This window comes from Rhipicephalus microplus, chromosome 1, assembly GCF_043290135.1.
Source record: "Rhipicephalus microplus isolate Deutch F79 chromosome 1, USDA_Rmic, whole genome shotgun sequence".
NCBI lineage: Eukaryota > Metazoa > Arthropoda > Arachnida > Ixodida > Ixodidae > Rhipicephalus > Rhipicephalus microplus.
Window position 1 is genome coordinate 25,395,342 of NC_134700.1, and position 21,606 is coordinate 25,416,947.

General features: G+C 44.7%; 1 protein-coding gene across 11 annotated transcripts in view; it reads left to right on the plus strand.

The window, feature by feature from the left end:
- LOC119178120 (uncharacterized) overlaps nucleotides 1-20,531 on the plus strand; it is a 647,314-nt gene extending 626,783 nt beyond the window's left edge. For 3 of the 11 annotated variants that reach the window (XM_075891177.1, XM_075891203.1, XM_075891194.1), the window contains 2 exons: nucleotides 16,799-16,871; nucleotides 20,176-20,529. In XM_075891177.1, coding sequence (XP_075747292.1) covers nucleotides 16,799-16,871; nucleotides 20,176-20,470 — 368 coding nt within the window. In that variant the 3' untranslated portion in view covers nucleotides 20,471-20,529. Of the gene's footprint in view, nucleotides 1-4,621; nucleotides 4,774-16,798; nucleotides 16,967-20,175 lie in introns of those variants that run through there. The other 8 variants (XM_075891185.1, XM_075891292.1, XM_075891261.1 and 5 more) reach the window with 7 other exon arrangements.
- Nucleotides 20,532-21,606: the final 1,075 nt, after the last annotated feature.

A 21,606-nucleotide genomic window follows, 5' to 3' on the forward strand; every position in this document is an offset into this window, starting at 1 on the left:
TCGGCTTTGGCGACTGCATTTCCGATGGAGGCGGAAATGTTGTAGGCCCGTGTGCTCAGATTTGGGTGCACGTTAAAGAACCCCAGGTGGTCAAAATTTCCGGAGCCCTCCACTGCAGCATCTCTTATAATCAAATGGTGGTTTTGGGACGTTAAACCCCACAAATCAATAAATCAAATCATGCAGGCGACGGGCAGACGTTCTACAATGATCCTACGAAATAATGAGTGTAAGAATTGAAGATACGTTTTAATTCGTGCTAGAATACCCTAATGCCGGTTATGTGTGGTTCGAAGCAATTGCTAGAAGCAAAACTGAAGCAGACGACAGTGTGTCGCAGCTGTTTTCGGCGAGTCTGTTTCACGCACACGACGGGACGACGTGGTGCGATGCGAGCGACAAGCCGGCGTAGTTTCATGTTTCCGCCCGTGCCATCGTTAGGTGAGCGCTTTTGCAGACCTGGGAATAAGTGAAAGTTTGCGCTTGGACCACTGGTGCTATGGAAGACCGAGACTCTCGGCGTTTCGGAAGGCCACGGAAGGCACCTGATGAACCGAAGAAAAAGTACGCTCGCGTTTTCCTTGTAGATCGTTGCCGGATAAAAAGTGTTCACAGGCGCAGAGGTGATTTTAAAGTGTTCTCCGAAACACTAAAAATCAATATAAAGACCGTGTGTTCTATTGCCGCTAGTGACCGTGACACAGCTAAAACACGTGGTGGTTCGTCGAGGAAACTTGGACCGGACGTGGTGGACGCCCTGCAACGAATCGTACAGGAAAGTCCATCCTTCACGGTGGAACAAATGAAGAGGGCTCTCAAGAATGATATGCCTAACATTGAAGTGAGCACGTCGACGATTGATCGGCTTCTCGGTGGCCATGGTTATTCGGTAAAGCTGCTGACCCCGAGGCCAGTAGATAGAAATTGAGCCGACGTGAAACAGCTGCAGCGCCGATATGCCCAGTGGCTTCATAGCGAGGGAACTACGCTAACACGATACTACATCGACGAGACCAACTGTACCGTATGGTGCTCGCGCAGTTTCAGAAGGGCGGAACGAGGTGCTTCATCATGCCGTTTGTCAACTAGTGCGAAGGGGGCGAATGTATATGTTATAATCTGCATGTCAGCGAATGGCCCTCTCCATTGGACAATTGCGGACAAGGTCCACTGGGCTGTCTTCAACGACTTTCTCGCAAAAGTGTCGAGTAAAGTTTCACAGCAGGAACCAGGAATACAGGCAGTGTTCCTGCTTGATAACGCACCAGCACACCGCCGCGCCGAACAGGCTGTCCTCGTGGCAAGCGACCACACAGTCAAGTGCATGGCTACCGCCATACAGCCCTTTCTTCAATCCGATTGAGGAGCTCTTCTCAAAGCTCAAGGCAGGTGTAAAGGGATTCCTAAGCGAGCGGAGGGATGATCTCCTCACGACACCGGAAGGGATCTCCAAGAAAGAACATCGCCGTGCTCTGCTGGTTGAGGCCGCGGGGCGCTCTATGCAGCACATCCAGCGTGTGCACTGGTGTCGCTTATGATAGGCACAATTACACTTTTGTATAAGCTACCCTCGACTGCCTTGATATGTAGAACACTGCTCAGCAGCACAATAATGGGTGCGTGCTCATGAAAACTGCTTTGCCTGTATAATAATAAATTTTGTTTTTCACGGACTTGCCCCGGTTCTCTTTCATCGCCCATTACATAACTGATTTAACAAGCTTGACGTTATTAGAACAACAATTTTTTCTTGAGGTACGGTGGATGTCTTAACCGGGCATCATCTTTGCTTCGGCATTGCGAAAACATGTCAGGTAAGTCTTAACTATAGAGACCAGCTCTATAGCATTAAAAACCGGGATTTAGTCGCCAAAAATAGCGGCCAAAACAATGTTTTAAGTTCCAAAATTGTGAATATAGGCACAATCAACTTTGGAAAAACTCAAATTTTCCAATAAATAGGTGCGGGATCTGTCTCTACGACATGAAAACAAGCAAAAATGATTTCATTTATAATGGTACAAACGCCTGATGGTTTAGCATAGACATGCGTTTTTCCGCGCGGTTCGCAGATTGCGGTTCGCAGATTGCGATGGTCAGTTAAGTGTGCACCGTCGAATAAACATGCTTCTGGGTCTCTTTCTGTGGGGCATAGCTGAGAAGGACTACACATGCGCAAATAACCAGAGCGCAAAGCGCCAGATGGATTTTTTTTCGCGGCGTATTAACTTGGTGTAACCACACAGCCTCACATTTTCTTCTGTCTGTGAACACCTTAAAGGGTCGTTATACAAATTTAAGAGTTTTGAGAAGCGAAAAGGAATGCATGCACTACACGCTCAAGATCTCATTTACCAAGATTTACAGTACTACGTGCGTCATAAAGAGGTGATATGCCAAACTGAACACGGCTTGACCTTCATCTCATGGGCGTGTGCCCCAACGTGATGAAGGTGACAGAATGGTCCTGCATATGTCAAAGTAGTACGTGACACTGCGAGAACTATTTGAGACAACGTGTGTAATTTGTGCAAACGGTTGCCTAAATAGAAGCATGAAGGTTGACAAAAATGTTAGAACACACAGACGAAATCTATTCGCCTTATTTATTTAATTTGATATCGAGAGAGATGCGAGACTAAGCTGCCTCCATTTTGTATGCGTTGGTGTTCTCGCAGTTCACGCATCGTGTCGGTGCCAGCATTCACAACGCTGGGCGTGGTTTTGGTGCATCGTCCCTTACAGAAGTTGCAGTTGTGTGACGCTGTGTATCGGGGTAAGGATACGTTATCCAAGCCAGCCTCTCCAAACGTGCGCGCAGATAGGGATCCATCCCACGAAAACTCGCAGTACAATACAAAAAAACATCGAGACGGCAGAACACCGCAGGCGCGCACGGGCTGACATGGGCATCTCATGCGAGTGTATTTTACGCGCGCATGACGTGCTCATGCACGTCGTGTGATGTTCCAGCTCCGAGTGACTCTGATACCATTAGCGGGGAAGAAATTGAACTTGCGAAATCTACATAGAGTGAGTGGCGAAGGTTTCAAGCTCACCTCCACAGATCATGCTTTCGCAGCTTTTAATGATCAAATGAAAACATTCTAATGATACAAAGCTTTTCATTGGGCTTGCAACATTTTCCACTGTCTACGTAAATATTCTCAGGTGACCTAGTGAAGCACCACATGTAAATGACAAATAAAATAAAAACTACATAGATATTGCTTCTTTCACCTGCTTCACTTCCCCTAATGATTCTCAACAGTTTCACATTCACTCTTCATGTTCCTGCCTTTGCACAGTAGGGGGCCTTCATGTGCGCGCGTCCCCGTGTTTTAGGGTGGTGTCAGCCTTTGACCCACCACTTGCCGCCACCCGCTAAAACACAATGTTGCCAGTCCCAGTTTCCGTGGCAACAGGCGCCATGTTGGTTCTTGCGGCCAGGCGTTCCTGCTCCGTCGCATTGCACTAGCTGCACGTTGCGCGGGTGTGCAAGCTGCGGTATTAGCTGCGTTTGATTACCCCATAGACGTAGCTTCCGCTACAACACCATCCTCACGCTAAGCGCACCTACAAGAACTTTGAAGTGTAAATGCCAGGGTGCTGCGTGCCACATTGCAAAATTATTTGGAGACCTTCCCGCTTCCCGATTTGCTCTAGCCAACGGAAACGCTAGGCTACACAAGTGAAGTGAGACTGCTTGGAGGCAACTACTTCTCGCTGTGCTTGTGAGGTGAGTATCTGTTGTATTACGAGTGGGTTGAGTATATCACTGCGCATTTCGTGAAATGGCTTACTTAGCCATGCAACGAAAAGCAGTTTGAGAAAAGTAAGCACGACAACGTGCACAGTATAATAATGAATTAGGCTTCGTTCTGCTACGCTGTGCGAGCGGAAGATGGTTGAGTATGCTTGTTTATCCTTCTAGTCGAAGCGCAGTTCCTCAATCGAATGATATGACTAGTCGTATGTGTGGTCCTGCATGCATTCACTATCTGCACTTTGTCGGTTTCCGAAGCCGTCGCTGCGTTCGTCGCGGAAAACGCCCGACCCGCAAACCACCTACAGAAGCTCCCATTCGCTTCTTCCTTTTCTGGCAGTTGTTCGCATTCCTGCAATTTTACCTCGGTTGCTGAGGAAGGGCATTTGGAGAGGTAGACAGACGAGCCGATGGATGCGTTCCCTGTAGGCGCTTGTCTTGCACAGTTGCAACGAAACTAACGTTTTGCGTGGCTTGCCATGGGGTATTCGTTTTTCGCTTCAATGACACGCGCAACCACACCGAAACTCGCTCAATAATTGCAAACAGGACTTCTCTTTAATGACATAGAATGCGACAGATTTACTGTTCGTGTCCGTTCATCTTTCTGTCTATCTGTCGGTCTTGAACGGAGCTGTATATGTGCACTAAGCAAGTCGGTTGTCAGCCCATAACTCAAAATGCCCTATGTGGTGCATCGTTATTTGTGTCGTCCTTTTGTTTCATAACCTGACACACAGATGATTTGATATTGTAAACTGTGCTTTTATTTATTACTTGTGGAGAAAATGTGTATGAACTCCATATATGTGGTCGGAGCCGCGTATGACTTTTTGTCTTATTGCTTTACTCTAGGCCGTCTGCGAGAACACAAGCTTCCAGCAAAGGAGGCAGGATGGTTTGAAGACACAAGGCCAGATGCCGTTTGGATGCTGTTTGCAATAAAATCTGACCTGGAAAAACTCGATTTGTCCCTCGTTGTTCCCCTTTGATTTTCTTCTAGCCTCATAATATACAGGCTTGTGGGCATAGGGGGAGGGTGGTGTAATGTAGTTGAATGCCCTACTTTTTCGGGCAATGTTTGCAGCTTATAAGGTTTTTAAGCATTCCTTGTACAGCTTCGTTCGCAGGAACTAAACTTGCTATAGGAAATTATATTACGGAGAAACGCAATGTTTAGGGTATGAGAAGCAGGCTAGCTGAGCTATTCGGTTTACAGAGAACATCGCGAGCTACCCGGTTGTTTGTTTTGCCTTCCCGGTCGTTACGAGTTCCATCATATAAACAGCATGGTTTCGAGCGTTGCACTAAGAGGCCTTTGAGGTATTTGCAGTGCTAAGGTGAATATGCCTCATGAATGGCGCGCAGACAGTGAAGTCCATTCATAGTGACATCGAGGTTCTCCCCCTTGCAAATATAGGTTCCCTAAAATACCCCACTCTGCCAATGTGGTGGGTCTACCAAGTGGGAGAAATGAACTGTTTTAACAGTATTTTATACTAGCTCGAGTCAAGAACATGTCTTTCCTGTTCTACCAAACCACGGCTAACTTCAGAAAACAACCCTTCAGCCTTCAGCACTTGCTATACAAAAAAAAACCCTCTTCTCGTTGAAACCCACGCTGCTGTCAATGTAAATGAGCGACCACTCAGAACCAACATGGCGGCCCGTCAAGTATGGGGGCCGTTTTAGCCAGTTGTAAGCAACCACGATCGGAGTTGTCACCACCCTAAAACACGGAGACGCGCGCACATGAAGGCTCCCTACTGCACAGAAGCACCTCCGGCTCCCTACGCATCTGAGCAGACGCTGGAGAGAGGCTGAGCAGATGACGCGACATGAATGGTATACATGTGTAGCGGCTAATCGACCTTCCTTTTGGCTAAAAGGCCTTCTAGAATTGACAGTTCTAAAAGTAACTTGTGAAATTAAGCGTAGTTTGCACCCCCAGTGTGCCGAAATCTAAATTTTGCCAGGTAACATTATTAGCGGGCTCCAGCGGTACTTGAAAGCAAAATTTGAGGTTTAATAGCGTTTATATAGGCATCGAGTCTGAAAACAGGCATTTACAGGCACTTATACGAATTGAGGCCGCAATGTCCAAAATAGGCATATATAGGCACTATAAAAGCACCATAAAAGCTCACTTTGCCCTCTAACTTGTGCTTATGTGTGAAAATGACACGATAGGAACGCAAGAAATGAAACAGGCATTTGCATATAATCAAGCCTCCAGTCATAACACTGTATATCGGTAATCGAGCATAAGACGCATGGTCTGCCTGCTCCAAAACTTGCTACACAAAGATTTGTCTACCACTCCTTTGCCTCAACCAATATTTCATCTGGTTATCCTGTGAAACAAATCCGCAGTGATAGAGGGCAGTCCCCATACTTGAGATACATACTATTGTTATTTGCAAGTGACCATTTGCTGATGCGCCACTGAATGCTGTGCCTGACTCGTGCCTTTCTTTCTACATTCTACGCCACGCCGTTTCTTGTATGTTAGTGTGCTTGGAATAAGCGTGCCTGTTTGGTGTAGAACGCCTGTCCGTTCACAGTAGTGCGGCCTGGCTGCCCGCATTTTCAAGGCATACTTCGAAACACGAGAAGCAACAAAAAATCCGCCTACATCTTCCCACACGACGAGCTGGAGTAAATGCGTCGCAGAGTGGTCAGGGTATCGGTTGAATGTTGCGTAATTGAGAATCGTTTGGAAGATGCTTAATTGTCATTTCGTCTTTATTATTCCTATTTGTTGAATGAAGGAGAAGCGTTGCCCTCAACGAGTGGTGGGACGCTGATGTTGGGTTGTACACCACTGCTGCTTGAAGGTACTGTTGCTTCCATCGCATCTACTCTAGTCAAGAAAAGCGTCAAGTCAAATGAAAGCCATATAAAGACGCTTTTGTCTGAATTCGAAACGCGTGATCTGGTGCCTACATATACCGGTTTGCCGGTGAACGGCTGTGCAGCGCGAGCAGTCAGTTTTTTGCTCGCAGACGCTGCCTGCAACGGCATTCAAGTTAATGTTCTCTCAATGACGTTTCGTTTGATATTCATGAAGGTACTTTAGAGAGTGCTTGCGTGAGTGTTAGTCGTGATGACGTCACGAAAGTCACTAGTGATCAAGACGATTGGCCGAGTCATAAGTATGACGTTATTGCTCTCTCACAGACGTTTCGTTTGGTATCCATGAAGACACGTTAGGACAGCGCGTGCGTGTGTGATAGGCGTGATGACGTCACGTGAGTCACTAGGAATCACATCGCTAGGCATAGTGAGAGCATTCGAGTTATTATTCTCTCAAAGTCGTTTCGTTTGATATGCATGAAGGCAGGTTACAGAGTGCTTGCGCTGGTGTCAGGTGTGATGACGTCACGCGAGTCACTAGTGATCACGTCACTAGGCCAAGTGACAGCTGTCAAGTTATTACCCTCTCAAAGACGTTTTGTTTGATATGCATAAAGGCAGCTTGCAGAGTGCTTGCGTGGGTGTCAGGCGTGATGACGTCACGCGAGTCACTAGTGATCACGTCAGTAGGCCGAGTGACAGCGTTCGAGTTAATACTCTCTCAAAGACGTTTCGTTTGGTATGCGTGAAGACAGGTTAGGACACCGCGTGCGTGTGTGATAGGCATGATGACGTCACATGAGTCACTAGTGAGGACATCACAAGGCCCAGTGACAGCGTTCAAGTTTTCACCCTCTCAAAGACGTTTTGTTAGATATGCATGAAGGCACATTAGAGAGTGCTTGCGTGAGTCTTAGGTGAGATGACGTCACGCAAGTCATTAGTGATGACGTCACTAGGCCGAGTGACCGCGTTCGAGTTATTACTCTCTCAAAGACGTTTCGTTTGATATACCTGATGGCAAGTTAGACATTGCGTGCGTGGGTGATAGGTGTGATGACGTCACCTGAGTCACTAGTGGTCAAGTCAGTTGGCCGAGTCATAGGTAACAGTTATTGCTCTCTCAAAGACGTTTCGTTTGGTATGCATGTCGGCAGGTGATTAGATTACGTGCGCGGGTGATATGGGTGTTGACGTCTCCTGAGTCACTGGTGATTCGGTGGCTTGGCTGAGTTTTAGGTATCAAGCTCCTGCCCTTTCAAAGACGTTTCATTTGTTATGCATGACGGAAGGTTAAGACAATGCGTGCGGGGGTGGTATGCGTGAGGACGTCACCTGAGTCACTCGTGATGAGATCATTGGCCTGGTTAATAGGTATCAAGTTATTAATGTGTCGACGGCGTTTCCTTTGATATGCATGTCGAAGGTGTGAATAATGCTTACGCGGGGGATAAGCGTGATGAAGTAGTGCGAGTCACACTGTGTCACTAATGACTCGTTCATGGTTTTTCACTCTTAAATTCACTCCAAAGCTATTCACTCCACGCATTTCTGAAAATTCTGGGTCGTTTTGAAGCCACGATGTCATCAGGATTAAGTTTGCTGGCGTCTGAATTAAATCGGCTGGCGGTTGGAATAATTTTCGTGGCACTTGGATTAAAATGAAGGACACCTGGATTAACTTGAGTGGCGGCTGGAATAAATTGTCTGGCGCCTAGATTGATTTGGCTGGCGCTTGGATTAAATTCAGCGGGAAAACCTGTAGAAGAGACGAGACCTTCAAACCTAGGCAATGCCCACAATGTTGCCAGCAAAAAATTGATGCACAATGTTGCCCACTAAGGAGTAGCCCTCGTCTTGCGCATGCGCGAGAAATCCAGGGACCTTTGCGTCGTGTTGCTTAGGTACAACCGAGAAAGACAATATTCCGTGCATTTGTCCCCAGATTCGTTGGCGCTGGCGTGTTGCTGTCTCAAGCTCGCGCCCTGCTGTTCTCTGGCCTTGCTCGAGCGAAGTTTTTCTTACACCGTGCTTTGTCTCCGCAAATCGTACAGCTCTCTAGTAGACAACGTAGCACGCAAATCACTGTCCCGTAGCCATTTCGTCAACACCGGGGTGACTGTACTACTTGCTCGATCGACAGACGTAGCGTGCTGCAGTGCGCTGCCTTGCCACAAAAGGTAAGCAGTCAATTGTTTAGTTGTCCTCTGCGTGGTTGATCGCTATCCAATATGTAATGGTGAGAAATACCTTTCATATGAAACAGCGTGACATAACAAAGAGCTATGCTGCCGGGATTTGAGAACACTTTCCCAGAGGCTTCCAAAGTAAATAAGCATTAAATTGCTGAATTCTTTGGCACCTGTTATAGCATTGTGAAAAATTGTGTAACTTGCTCCGAGTCATTCTCTCATCACGCTGATATGCGAGAATGGTGAAATTAAACTGTGTTTCGCGTCGGCCATTTAGCATTGGAGAATAACGCTGGTGTAATTGTATATAGCCCCAAATGATTAGGTTGAAATATACATACGCATGTTTTTGTGGAACTGTACTGCGCTTAGTTCCATAGAAAACTAAAATCATTACTTCAAGCGCGTTAAAAGAACAAACACCTTTGTTCTGCGTAGCGCACGTGCAAAGGCAGTGAGGCCGAAATTGCGAATTTAAGTTTAATAAATTTCTATTCGTCATTACTGTGTGCTTCTTCGCAGTGCACGTGCACGGCTGTGAAGCCGAACGTGTGAATGCCAGTTAGATCATTTTTCAATTAACTTTACCTCGTGCTTCTCCGCAGCGCACGTGATTAGCAGTGAAACCGAACTTGTTAATGCATTGCATTGTTTGCTTTTCTTGCAGGCATAGAAGTGAGCATTCCAAGTTAAAAACAGTGCGTGTTTTCTTTTACGTTGATGGAACGACTTAAAATTTTCTTGAATTATGTGGAGGCATTTGTCACTGACTTGCCACCAAAATCTTAAACTGTCACATTACAGAAGAACACGTCACCTTTGGTGCTCTCTACACACTGCTGTACCAGGAAATCGACATGGAGGCTGCCCCTCATGCGAATACGTACTGGGCGACAGAAGCGACATGGGATGGATCTGTAAGCTACTATTCAGTCGAGCTGACATTCTCAAAGCCCAGAGATTGGGATCACGCATTGACCCAAATTCACTGACACACTCACTTTTACGCTCCACAGTGCACCGAAACAAGTGCCCCTAGAGCTTAGTGGTGCCAAAACTTACACATATTCTGTACGAGTGTACTTCATGTCCCAGTGAATTGAACTCAATATAGACCAACACAATACCACATCGGTCGTTAGAATCGCAACTTTCTAAGAAGGTTTTGAAGAGCCTAGTGGTTGCCTTGGACTAGGCCCCGATTAGCGGGTAGTCAATGAAGCCCTAAGAACCCTTCGCTCTGAAGAACGCTTCCGCTATATAAATGTTCCCTCCATTCTTGCTACAGACCAACATATGCAATCTTGTTTTGACAACTTGCTTTGCTAACATCTGTATCTTCTGCCTGTGTGGTGCAATGGCTTCTCAGCTTTGCGGGTGGTGGCGTACCTTCTTAAGCAGGCTGTCTGCTACTGAAATGAGGAGTAGCTTGAGATGACCAGCACCGCTCAGCCTTTCAGCTTGACGCTGTGGGAAAGGTTTGCCCACAGCGTCAAGGTTTGCCCAGAGTGTCTGAGGCACAATGTGGCAATAGCTCGTTTAATAAGGCGGATTTCAAAGGCAGTAGTGGTATGTTAGAGCATGGTTCGTAGCACCAGCAGATGCTAACATCTACAAAGCAAAATTGGACATGTAAACATCTAATTTGGCCATTTACTGGGAGTTCATGGGTTAGGCTAAATGGGCTCATCACATTAGAAAACACTTCAAGTAGCATTTTGCTTTCTAGTTCTAAGTCACGCAGGTCACGATTTAAAACAGTTAGGTAACCATGAGATACATATTGGAATATGCTAAGAACATTTTTATCGGTGATCGAGCCATTGAGTTCATAATTGAATTGAGCAAGAAGTGGGTCTCTAAGAACCGAGCAATGCAGGAATTAGTGCATACGCCTTGCTTCTGTAGGTGTGGAATCCCTTCAAACATTTCATACATAGATTGCTGGTAAAAGCTTGGAATTTCTGAAAATCCGCTAGTAGAAATCCCTACGGGGTTTTGGAAAGCAATGAAACCGTGTTTCTCAGTAGAATGCTCAATGCACTCAAGGATTGGGTTATGAGGCAGGGTATAAAAAGATCTTTGACGGCAATCGATAGAGCCTGATAGCACTTGTCAGTGAAAGTATTAAAGACGACCAAAACCTGGTTAGATTTAGTCACAATAAAAAGCTAATTTATTACTAAAAGCTTGAGATTACGCTGATTAAGATTCATTGACAATGGTCCAAAAAGGTACGTTTACCTTGTGCATTTTTGCACTGAGAAAGAAATTTAAAAGTTGTTTTTGCTCTTATCGATTGCCTTAACCAAATTTGTAAGGCTAAGCTTGTCACACAGTCTTTTTTCATTAGACTGCTGTTTACTCAATGAAACATTGGAGTGAGAATCGACTGCAGAAATCGCTTTTCTTGACATTACTTAAATATTTTTGCACAGTAAAACCGTAAACCACCTTCCTTATCGGCCAGGAGAATGTGGATAGAGTGGTCGCGTAGAAGAGAAGCCGCTCCTCAAATGGTTGGGTCGGGTTTAAAGTTCTTGCAGCTGTTAAGAATGTGTACACCTTCTGAAAGACAATGTGCACTATCATCGGCAGAGGCTTCATGCAAAATCTTACATAGAAAAGAACACTGTGCTGGCCTTAACTACCTGAGTGCCGCAGCAAACTTCGGTCCAAGGGAAGGAGCACAGGTTACGACGGCTGACAAAGTTACTTCACCGATGATGTGCGCATTGCATTGTGACTCTTACCTGTGGGGGGTAAACTAAGTCCTTAGTCTTTCCAGAACGGTAATAATATACGTACTATTTCCCAATAAAGATTGTAAAAAATTCAGCACTCATTGTCGCCAATTATGTCTTTCTAAACTGTAGCGCATCAAAACTTTTATTATTTCACGAGTACATTCAAAGACCAAAACCATCGCCAGTCTTTGAGTCTCCCCATTTATGTTATGAAGGTGCATAATCATCTCTTTTGAGTGCATGTTTGGTAAAACAAACACCTTTAACTCTCATACGCCCTTCTGTGATCGGCATCTGCAAAGAGCTTCCGAGGTCAAAATTATTGTTCTGCATTTACTAGTCACATTTTTTTTGTTTATAAAAAGGGTGTGCTCATTATCACTTGTTCACATGAGTGGTGTAGTTGATGACTAAAGGACATTCACAGTAATACAATGAAAGAACATACGTGATAAAGTCTGTGTGCCCCCGTGGCGAGCTTGTTGTTATGTAAGGTGAGAGGAAGGAGTGAGTACAAACTACTCTGGGGAAATTTTCATAGCTAAAGAAATCTGTATGTGTTGCTATTATGCCTACTTTATCTTAGAATAAAGATGCCCTAATAGAGCATTCTCCTAATTTTTGTTTTTGTATCTTGCAGTTTCATTGAACGTTACAATTGTACTGTGCTCTCAAAATTTTCTCCCTCTTTTTTTATTTTTAAGTACACCACAGCACCCTATCGGAAGATAATAAGCATGACCTTGACCCTCCACGCTGCAATTTTTTCTGTAGTGCAAACAAGATTCATGGATGAGGCAATAAAAAGTATAGCAAATTTCAACAATGCACTGGTCTCTCTACTCATTTACTGCAAAACCAGCATTCTGTCATGTGGTTTAAAAGGAACTGTGACCAACAATACGTCAAGTCTTACATTTTTTCATTTTTATTGTTTCAAATATTCTATCAAGCCAGTATATGCTTCCAAGTTGGTGTACAGTCTTAGGGCCGACTAGATGTAGGCATCCAAGAGGGCTTGTCTGACAAAGAGAGATGAAGGCACCTGAACTGCCAAAGGGTTTCAAAAAGAAAACACTGTATTCACATTAAATGTACTTTTAATATAGCCCACTGTAAGAGTGCTCAGACGTCAAAGTGACAGGAAAAGTTAATAATATATTAACTTCTCATGGTCACAAGCATCAACCTGGAACTAGATAGAAGTGCCATGTCTAAATATGAGTAGACCACCTGACGAGAAGTGGGTTGACCAATTACGTGTGAGAAAACTGTACAGAACAGATAAGCTTGATTGCAGTATGAGCGACTTATGGAGGGGGGGAGACTTAGTCAAGGGCCCCACTGGCTTTAGCCGCCCGATCAACACTTGCGCCTCCCTCTGCTCGAACGTGTGTGTCAGGATTATTTCTGTGTGTGTCTAGTGGGGGGGATGCTTTGAGCAGCCCCAGCTAATGTAATGGAGTGTAAGACTTCCTCTGCAGTAGGAGCAGGAATTCAGATAGCACGTAGAGATAATGACACATACTTTATTTTAATGGGATAAACTTCAGTTTGAATTTTACTCCTGTTTATGACTTCCTCTTCTGTTATGTGTTTTTGAAGAGAGGTGTACACTTGTAGGGTAAAACACTGATGGGCAAGCAGGTCCTTCGCAAATGTTGGGTTGCGATTTTTTTAAAGTGTAGAGACTACAAAATCTGCTGAGGTGGCCAGTGCTGCTGCTTAGAAAATTCGTGCGTGACCCACGTCATCCACCCTCTTTTGTTGTGCCATCTGCTATGTAAGAACCCTACTGACCGCTGAGTTCGATGCTTTATGTATGCATGTATGTGCAATGTATGTGTAGTGTCTAGTCTCATCAACTAATGCTATAGGGCTATATCATTAGAGTGAATAAAAACTGATCTCTGTAAACTAAGAAGGAAATCACAGCTTTTTACTCATTTATACCTGGGAAAACCTCACAAAAACTTCATATTCTTTATTCTGCCTAGGCCTTTGGTTTAACTTTGACTCGTACGGTGCGCTAGCCCTCTTATTGACTTATAGGCAGCAAAGAGCACCATTATTAACCTTTACCACATTAAGTCTCCTTGCAGATTGCATGAACATCATTATGTAGATTGATACAAAATACATTTATGTGGCTGTTTTTAAACATATCATATTGTCGCCTTCGTCTTCGTCTTTGTCGTCGGTCAGCCACGAAGGTGTTCGACCTGACCCGGGCAAAATCAACGCTGTCGCAAAGTTTTCCGCACCGCATGACAAAAGAGCAGTGAGACGCTTCTTAGGCCTCTGCGCTTATTACCGACGATTCATCGCCAACTTTTCGTCTATTGCGGCGCCTCTGACGCGGCTCACACGAGAGGATGTCCCCTTTCTTTGGAGCGAAAAGGAACAAACAGCGTTCAACGAATTACGCCAACGCCTCCAAACACCTCCGGTTCTGGCGCACTTTGACCAGGAAGCGCCAACAGCACTTCACACCGACGCAAGCAATGTAGGCCTGGGCGCCGTACTGATACAATGGCAAGATAACTCCGAGAAAGTGATAGCCTATGCCAGCAGAGCTCTCTCTCGCACGGAAGAGAACTACTCGACTACCGAGAAAGAGTGCCTCGCCGTGGTTTGGGCGGTTCTCAAATTTCGACCGTATCTGTACGGCCGCTCATTCAAGGTCGTCAGTGATCACCACTCGCTTTGCTGGCTCACTAACTTGAAAGACCCATCCGGCCGTTTAGCACGCTGGAGCCTTCGGCTTCAGGAGTTTGATATGACCATTATTTATAAATCATGGAAGAAGCACACCGACGCAGACTGTCTCTTGCGGTCACCCGTTGAGCTTGCCGCTATTAATGACGAGTCTATGGACGCCGCATTCTTGGGAGTCATCAACGCGGCCACTATCTCACAAGAGCAGCGCCGTGACCCTGACCTGCTTTCGCTTATCGATTTCTTAGAAGGACGACGGGAAGACGTGCCGCGAATTTTTGCGAGAGGAGTGCCATCTTTTTGTTTAAGGAACGACGTCCTATACAAGAAAAAGTTTTCTCCCACCGGCAGCCCATACTTGCTCGTCGTCTCTGCATCACTGCGAAAAGAAATTCTGGAAGCCTGCCATGATGAAGTCACCTCTGGTCATCTCGGTTACACTCGAACATTGTCCCGTCTGCAAAACAGTTACTACTGGCCTAACCTACCTGCTGCTGCGAAACATCACGTCCAAACATGTGCCGACTGTCAAAGACGCAAAGCACCACCCGGCAGGCCGGCAGGCTTATTACATTCCGTTCAAGTGCCAGCAAAGCCATTCGCCCAAATTGGAATGGATTTCCTGGGCCCATTCCCAACTTCTACCACAGGGAACAGATGGATCATTGTCGCCACTGATTACTTGTCTCGCTACGCAGAAACTAAAGCCATGCCGAGGGCCACAGCAGCAGAAGCGGCTCATTTCTTCATAGAAAACGTCGTCCTTCGGCATGGTGCTCCAACAGTTCTCATCACGGATAGAGGAACTGCGTTCGTCGCAGAACTTTTGGAGTCGGTTCTCAGGCTCAGTGGTACAGCTCACCGGAGAACAACGGCGTACCACCCACAAACGAACGGACTAACAGAGCGGCTTAATAAGACCCTTGCAGACATGCTCTGCATGTATGTCGACACAGAACACAAGAACTGGGACGAAATCTTGCCTTATGTGACCTTAGCCTATAATACTGCCCGGCAGGAAACTACCGGAATGACGCCGTTTAGTTTAATACACGGGCGCGAAGTCACTACAACGTTGGACGCTATGCTGCCGCAAGAGTGTGACGACACTCACGCTGACGCCGAAGAATTTGGTCAGCGTGCCGAAGAAGCCCGACAGCTAGCCCGCGTGCGTATTTGTCACCAGCAACACAAAGATGCGAAACGGTACGACCTACGACATAAATGGCTAACCTACAAACCAGGCGACAAGGTATGGGTCTGGATCCCAATACGTCGACGCGGACTTTCAGAAAAGCTATTACGACGATACTTCGGCCCATATCGAGTCACCCGACGATTGAACGACATCAACTACGAAGTTATTCCCGACGGCGATTGCAGTTCCAGTCGCCGAAACTGCTCACCCGAAATCGTGCATGTCATCCGGATGAAACCCTACTTGTCCAGCTAACTCTTGTTTGTCCTGTGCGTGCCGGTGCATATGTGCGTTTTTATAAGTAGAGTGCCTTGGCTGCGCATCGGGACGATGCCATTTTTGGAGGGAGCCAAATGTCACATGCGTCCCGCGAAAAAGACGAAGGCGACAGCGCATACGCGCATCTGCACGCTTTTATGCAGAACGCAACAACGAGAAAGATGAGGAACTCTCTCTCACGTGGTTAACAAAAAGACCGACCCGCTGCTGTTTTCTCAGCGTCTTCGAGTACGACCTCTCTCTTGACGTCGCGACTATATATCAATGACTGAAACCTGCTTGTGGTTACCTCAGGGTGTGTACAAATGCCTAGGGCCTTTGAAAAGAGTTGAAATTGCACAATAGTTTTGCATGGCCCTTTAACTTCCTACATTTGTTGTTCTTCCCAGAGAAATCTTCAATATTTAGCATATCATTTCTGATATGGACTAGAGCAGCCGTTGTGTATACGTAAACGTTTGTCAGGTTACTTTGAGAGCACATGCCTTGCTCCTGTGATGGCTCCCACCCAGTGTTTAACCTTGTTTGTCTCCTGCTATTAGTTTCATCTCTTCACCTGGTCCACTTGAAACTTTTCTCTGGGTGATTTGACTTCACCTCAACCAGTTCTGTTATTTTTTTACTCTTTCATATCAAACTCTGTCATAAAAGTAGCTCACGAGGTGAAATCACACATCTTCTAGCTCAAACAGTATCCACCGTTTTTATGCAGCCAAAGATTTAATAATGTGCTGTGTGTGAGCCAAATACTATTTTTTATTCTTAATTTGTAAATAATCATGTTTCCAAACCATGTTGGTTTGGAAGCGTGGCTATTGCAAAAAGAGTTTTACTTGAGACGGTGCCTTATACCCATAAGAAACCTTCAGTAGCGCCTTGAAAGTCTCTTGTATTTGGGCTATTGAAACCTGCACAGACCCTGCTACCTTTCAACCCTACATCAAACTAATGAACAGTTCTTGTGATCATATTTATGAGAATGAACACAATAAGGTTTTTACCTACATTTTAGTGTGTGAAAAGATAGCCTTTATTTGTGCAGGTACCCATGATGCAAGTTCTCCAAATTGCACAAGCACAGACACCCAGCACGTACGTGCACTCCATTCTATTGTGTAAGAATCCTTTGAGGCTAGGTGTTCTAAGTGGTTTAGTCTAATTGTGTGAACTGTGTTTATTGTGCGAAAATGAAGCAGTATTTGTTACTGAAGTCGTGACTGTCTCTAATAGATTACTTCACCTTTAACCTGGTGCAATTATTAGCTTAAAGTTTATTTGAACTACAGAACAAAAAGGATGCACTGACCAGTTGAAACAGTGTTTATAAAGTTTTCGCATGCAGAATAGAAGCCTTATTGACAATAAATACATAACCAGAACTGGTTCATTTTGTTTAGGAGATGAAATATCATAAACATTTTGTTTGAAATAGTCTGCGACTCTCACTTTTTTTTTCGAGTGCACCACGGGATACTGTCGTGATCTAAACTTCAAACTTTATTTAACATACAAAGTTAATGCTCGCTGAACTGCAGCATTTTTTGTTGACAACTGCGTAAAAAACTAGGAATAGCACAATCAACGTTAAGATCTATCCAGCGTGTTCAAATAGAGGAAGAGGTCGACGAGGGCCTTACCATGGGGACAGTGGCTCATTATTTTTACTACGTTGCATTTTTCTCAATAAAACTTTGTAATCCACTCTCTGTGATACGGCACAAAAAGCTAGAGCTATTTGCTGAGCGTGGTAGCTTGTAATGTTTTAATTGCCACAATCTTTCAAGAGTGGAAAAATTATCTCAATGGAGTCTTTTATCTGTATTTGCAATCACCAGTTGAATAATGGAATGGATAAAAAGGTTCAAGAGCAAACTTCTGAACTTCGCGCCGAATACCCACTGCCCAACAGGCAGCATGAGGTCGCATATTCCAACCATCTTACATTTATTTATTTATTTAAGGCCTGTTTCTACAGACCAAATTGTTACAAATCTTTAGCTAGGGTGAAAAAGTTTGAGACTAAGATCTCTTATTCAAACGTCTTGAGCTTAGCCAAATGTTTTTTCATTAATAAATTCTTCCCATATAGAAAAGTTTGTTTTGTGCATATACGGTTGGCGCCCGCGAATGACAGATCAATCAAAGATGCTTATAAAATTGCGATTTTGGTTTCGGCTCTTGATTGCACGAAGCGCCACCTGCATCCTGCAATAGGAGTCATAGCGACTTCCTGTTTACTTTTTTGGCTGCGAGGCGCGTGTTGAACGTCGAACCTTCAGCGCTGTTTTACAGTATATTGTGAAATGTATATGGATACATTCGTGGCTATCATATTTTGCACCATCCGGAACATCGAGCGTCAATATTTGATGTGCGACACTTCGCCTACTGGTCGTCAGAAGGTAAGCAAACGCCGCTGCATCCTGCATGAACTTGCACCGCGGTCAGCATGTTGAAGCGAATATCTGTTGCTTTCGCGGCTACCGCAGTCATTGCATTTTATGAAGGGCGCTTGGCCACTTGCACGTTGAATTAGCGACCAAGGTCTGGTTCTTTATGTGAAAGAACAGCTGCGTAAAGACGAACCTCAGAGAAACAAACTACGTACCTCTTCGACACATGTCCTCACGTCTCGATCGATTCCTGCCAACTAGTGCAACTTTGTGACTAAATTTTTAAAACCATATCGCAGTCGTTCACGCGCAGGGTCAAACATTGCCTTAGCTCCCCCCCCCCTTTTCTGCCCTTTTCTGCGCACAGAAAAAAATCGCTTAATATGCCCTCATTGGAGCGACCCTTGGTTGCATAAACTTCTGCAGCAAAAGCGAGAATTGGGCTAGTTGGTTTGGGTTCTTTTTGAAACTGCGCAAAGACTAAACACAGAGAACACAGTCTCGTGTTGTCCAGTGTTCTGTGTGGGTCGTATTTTTGCTGTTTTAAAATGAAGTTGCATAAAATGCATTGTTTATATGTTTTCTGCGCCGCTCGAAGCCATTGAGGATCTTGCCACAGCGGCAAAAGAGAGCTGGCCTCCCACCGGCTGCTGTCGATACTGTGCTGGCGTCAGCCGTCGGTGTATTCTCGGTGCACTTATAAGCACACCAGCTTCTGTTTTTGCCACTATTAGCACAACTCTGTGTGGACAGCAAATGTAGCTGACCATCTCGAGCACACGTGAACGTGGTAGTTGAAACACACAGTCTATTTTCTTTATTTTGCAGGTTCATAAATTTGCGCGTATACATGCACAGCTCAACAGGCGGCGAATACGGCGGCATGCTCGTTTATTCACAATGACACGATATGGAAACCAGTTGGGAAATATTGTGGGCAATTACTTTACTGCAGTATTCGACCTTCTTCATTATCGTTGCAAGAATTTTTTTTGCTGTCTTAAAGAGCGATTCGATGTTGCCATAGTGGGTAAAACTATTATGAATACAATACTGCATGAATTAGAACTAACAGACGCTAATGCCGAACAACATCCAAGGGTGTTATTTGTAGCAATTATCATATAAATGTGAAGTGGGCAAAAAGAACTTCCTGTGACATATAATCACTACAGATAATATATTTTACGCTTTCCTTGCCCTTACTGTGTGTTATCATTATTATTGTGTCTAACAACAAAACAAGCAAGCCCTTAAAATACTTTCCTTAATACTGCACAGATCGTATTGAACTTCAGCTGAATGCTTGAAAAGGAATGGTGCTTTCTCATTCCTCCCACTGGTGTGCACCTTTCCGTCACAATATGCATTGTAGTGAAAGCAAAGTGCCAATACTGCACCCATTCTGCAAAATTTTTTAAATTCTACAACATATACAATAGCGTCAAACGCCATCGTAGTTGCTAGTAACTGTGTCAAAGAAGCATGGAGGTCGATGACCATGTAGTTTGAAGGAGTGTAAACGTAGAAAAATGTGTAAGTTGGGGTGTCACGCTGCTTGGTACACCTTAATGGGAATAGATAGCAACATCAAAGACAAGTGCCAAGTTGTCACACAAACCTTTTCTTCAATTCGTCCCTGCCAAAGAGAGCATCTGCATAGAACCACACGCTCAGCTCAGTTGCCAACAACCCAGACCATGAATATTTTCAAGCTGTCCAGCGTAACGTTTCATAATGTAAATGTATTAACCACTCTCCCTTGTACACTGGCATTAAGAGTATAATAATTTATGTTTAGCTCATGCACATTGGTGATGCAGTTGAATTAAAATTGCATGCTTGCACTTGTTTAGAAGGACATACAAAGAAAATGCTGCTTTCTTATTTCCACAGCTTTCTGCATAGCCACCGATTCACCAAGTTCCAGAAGGTTCATTTAGATATATACTGTCATAGTAAAATGAAAGTACATAAACACTGTGGCTACACCTTTTATTTTATTTTTTTCTTCTGTTATTTGCAGCTCCTCTAAACCTGACTCACATAGATCTTTTCTTGGAGCCTTCTGCTGCTTCAGTTTCAAGCACTCGGATGTTCAGAGAATGTCGACTTTGCTATGGAGCTTACAGCGCCAATGGAGAGCACAGACTCCGCAGGTCTTCCTTTGGCCAGATCCCTTGGAGGCCTCATGTAACATATGCATTGTGAATGCTGACTTAGCATATTGCTTCCTCATCGTACTTTCAAAGAGAGCCTGCAAAAAAAGGGGGGATGGGGATAAATACGCAAAAACGCGGGTGCCACCTTACAAATATTGAGGCATCACTCTCGCTCCCAAAGACAGTACATTTGAAATTCAAGACCACAGAAATAAAGTGATTGGGGAACGATTTGTTCCTAGAAGTGATGAACAACCAAAAGCAATTCGCCACTTTCAAATAAAAAAACAAGCTTTTGACTTTCATTGTGAAAAGTGTGTGGCACACGACAAAGACGTGGACTAAGAAAGACAGCGGATTGTCCCGTCACATTTCCGATTGTTTTTGTGTGCCATACATTTTCAGGATTTATCACCCAACCAAGCTTATCTTACATCTTGTTAATTTAACTTTACATAGATTCTCCTATAGTTCTGACACTGATATAAAAACCGGCTTTGATATATTTACATAAACTACCACAAAATCATTGCCATCTGTTCTGCCCAAGCGTGGTTCCCTCTGCCTTTCAGAATGACACAGATCTAGAATTTTGTCAAATTCATGCCAGATCACAGAAAAAGGTGAGACATGCATGTTCCACTGACTCGCGAGGGTGTTCCAAAACGTGGGAAAACACTGTCTCAAGAAGGCACGATCTCACGATTGTGTCAACAGGTATTTAGATTAACAAAACACTGCTTTCGCTCTTCCCTTCGCTGGTATCCTCTCTCAAAGCCACTTTGCCCTATAGCTGGGCGCCCCTCTAGGTGCTTTTCCGCCCGTCACGTTTTTTTAGACCACCTTGATTTAACCCTCCTCCCTTCACACGCACACACTATTTGTTACCTCGTAATAACGCGATGGCGTTGGAGAGCTCGTGTCACAAATTACACCGTCGGCACCATTGGTTGTGAGCGAAATATCGAGAAAGGAGCAAATAAAATAAAGAATAAATTTTTGATCCTATTAAGGATCGAACCCGTTCGTGTGACAAGAAGGCGTCCTGCCACAGAACCACGATGTTACTTGCAGCTACTTCGGAAAAAACACTACCTAAATGACATATAGTAGAAGGAGTCTCCGTAACGCGTTTTGTTCGACAGGTGTCATGACGAAAACGAGCCCATTCGGCGAGTTGTAAGCATATTTGGGAGGCCACAAGCTACTTCTAAAAAGACCGAGATAGTACAGTCATCGCAGCTAAAAACACACAGAAACTTTCAAACAGCTCTAACAATGGACAACTACGTCCA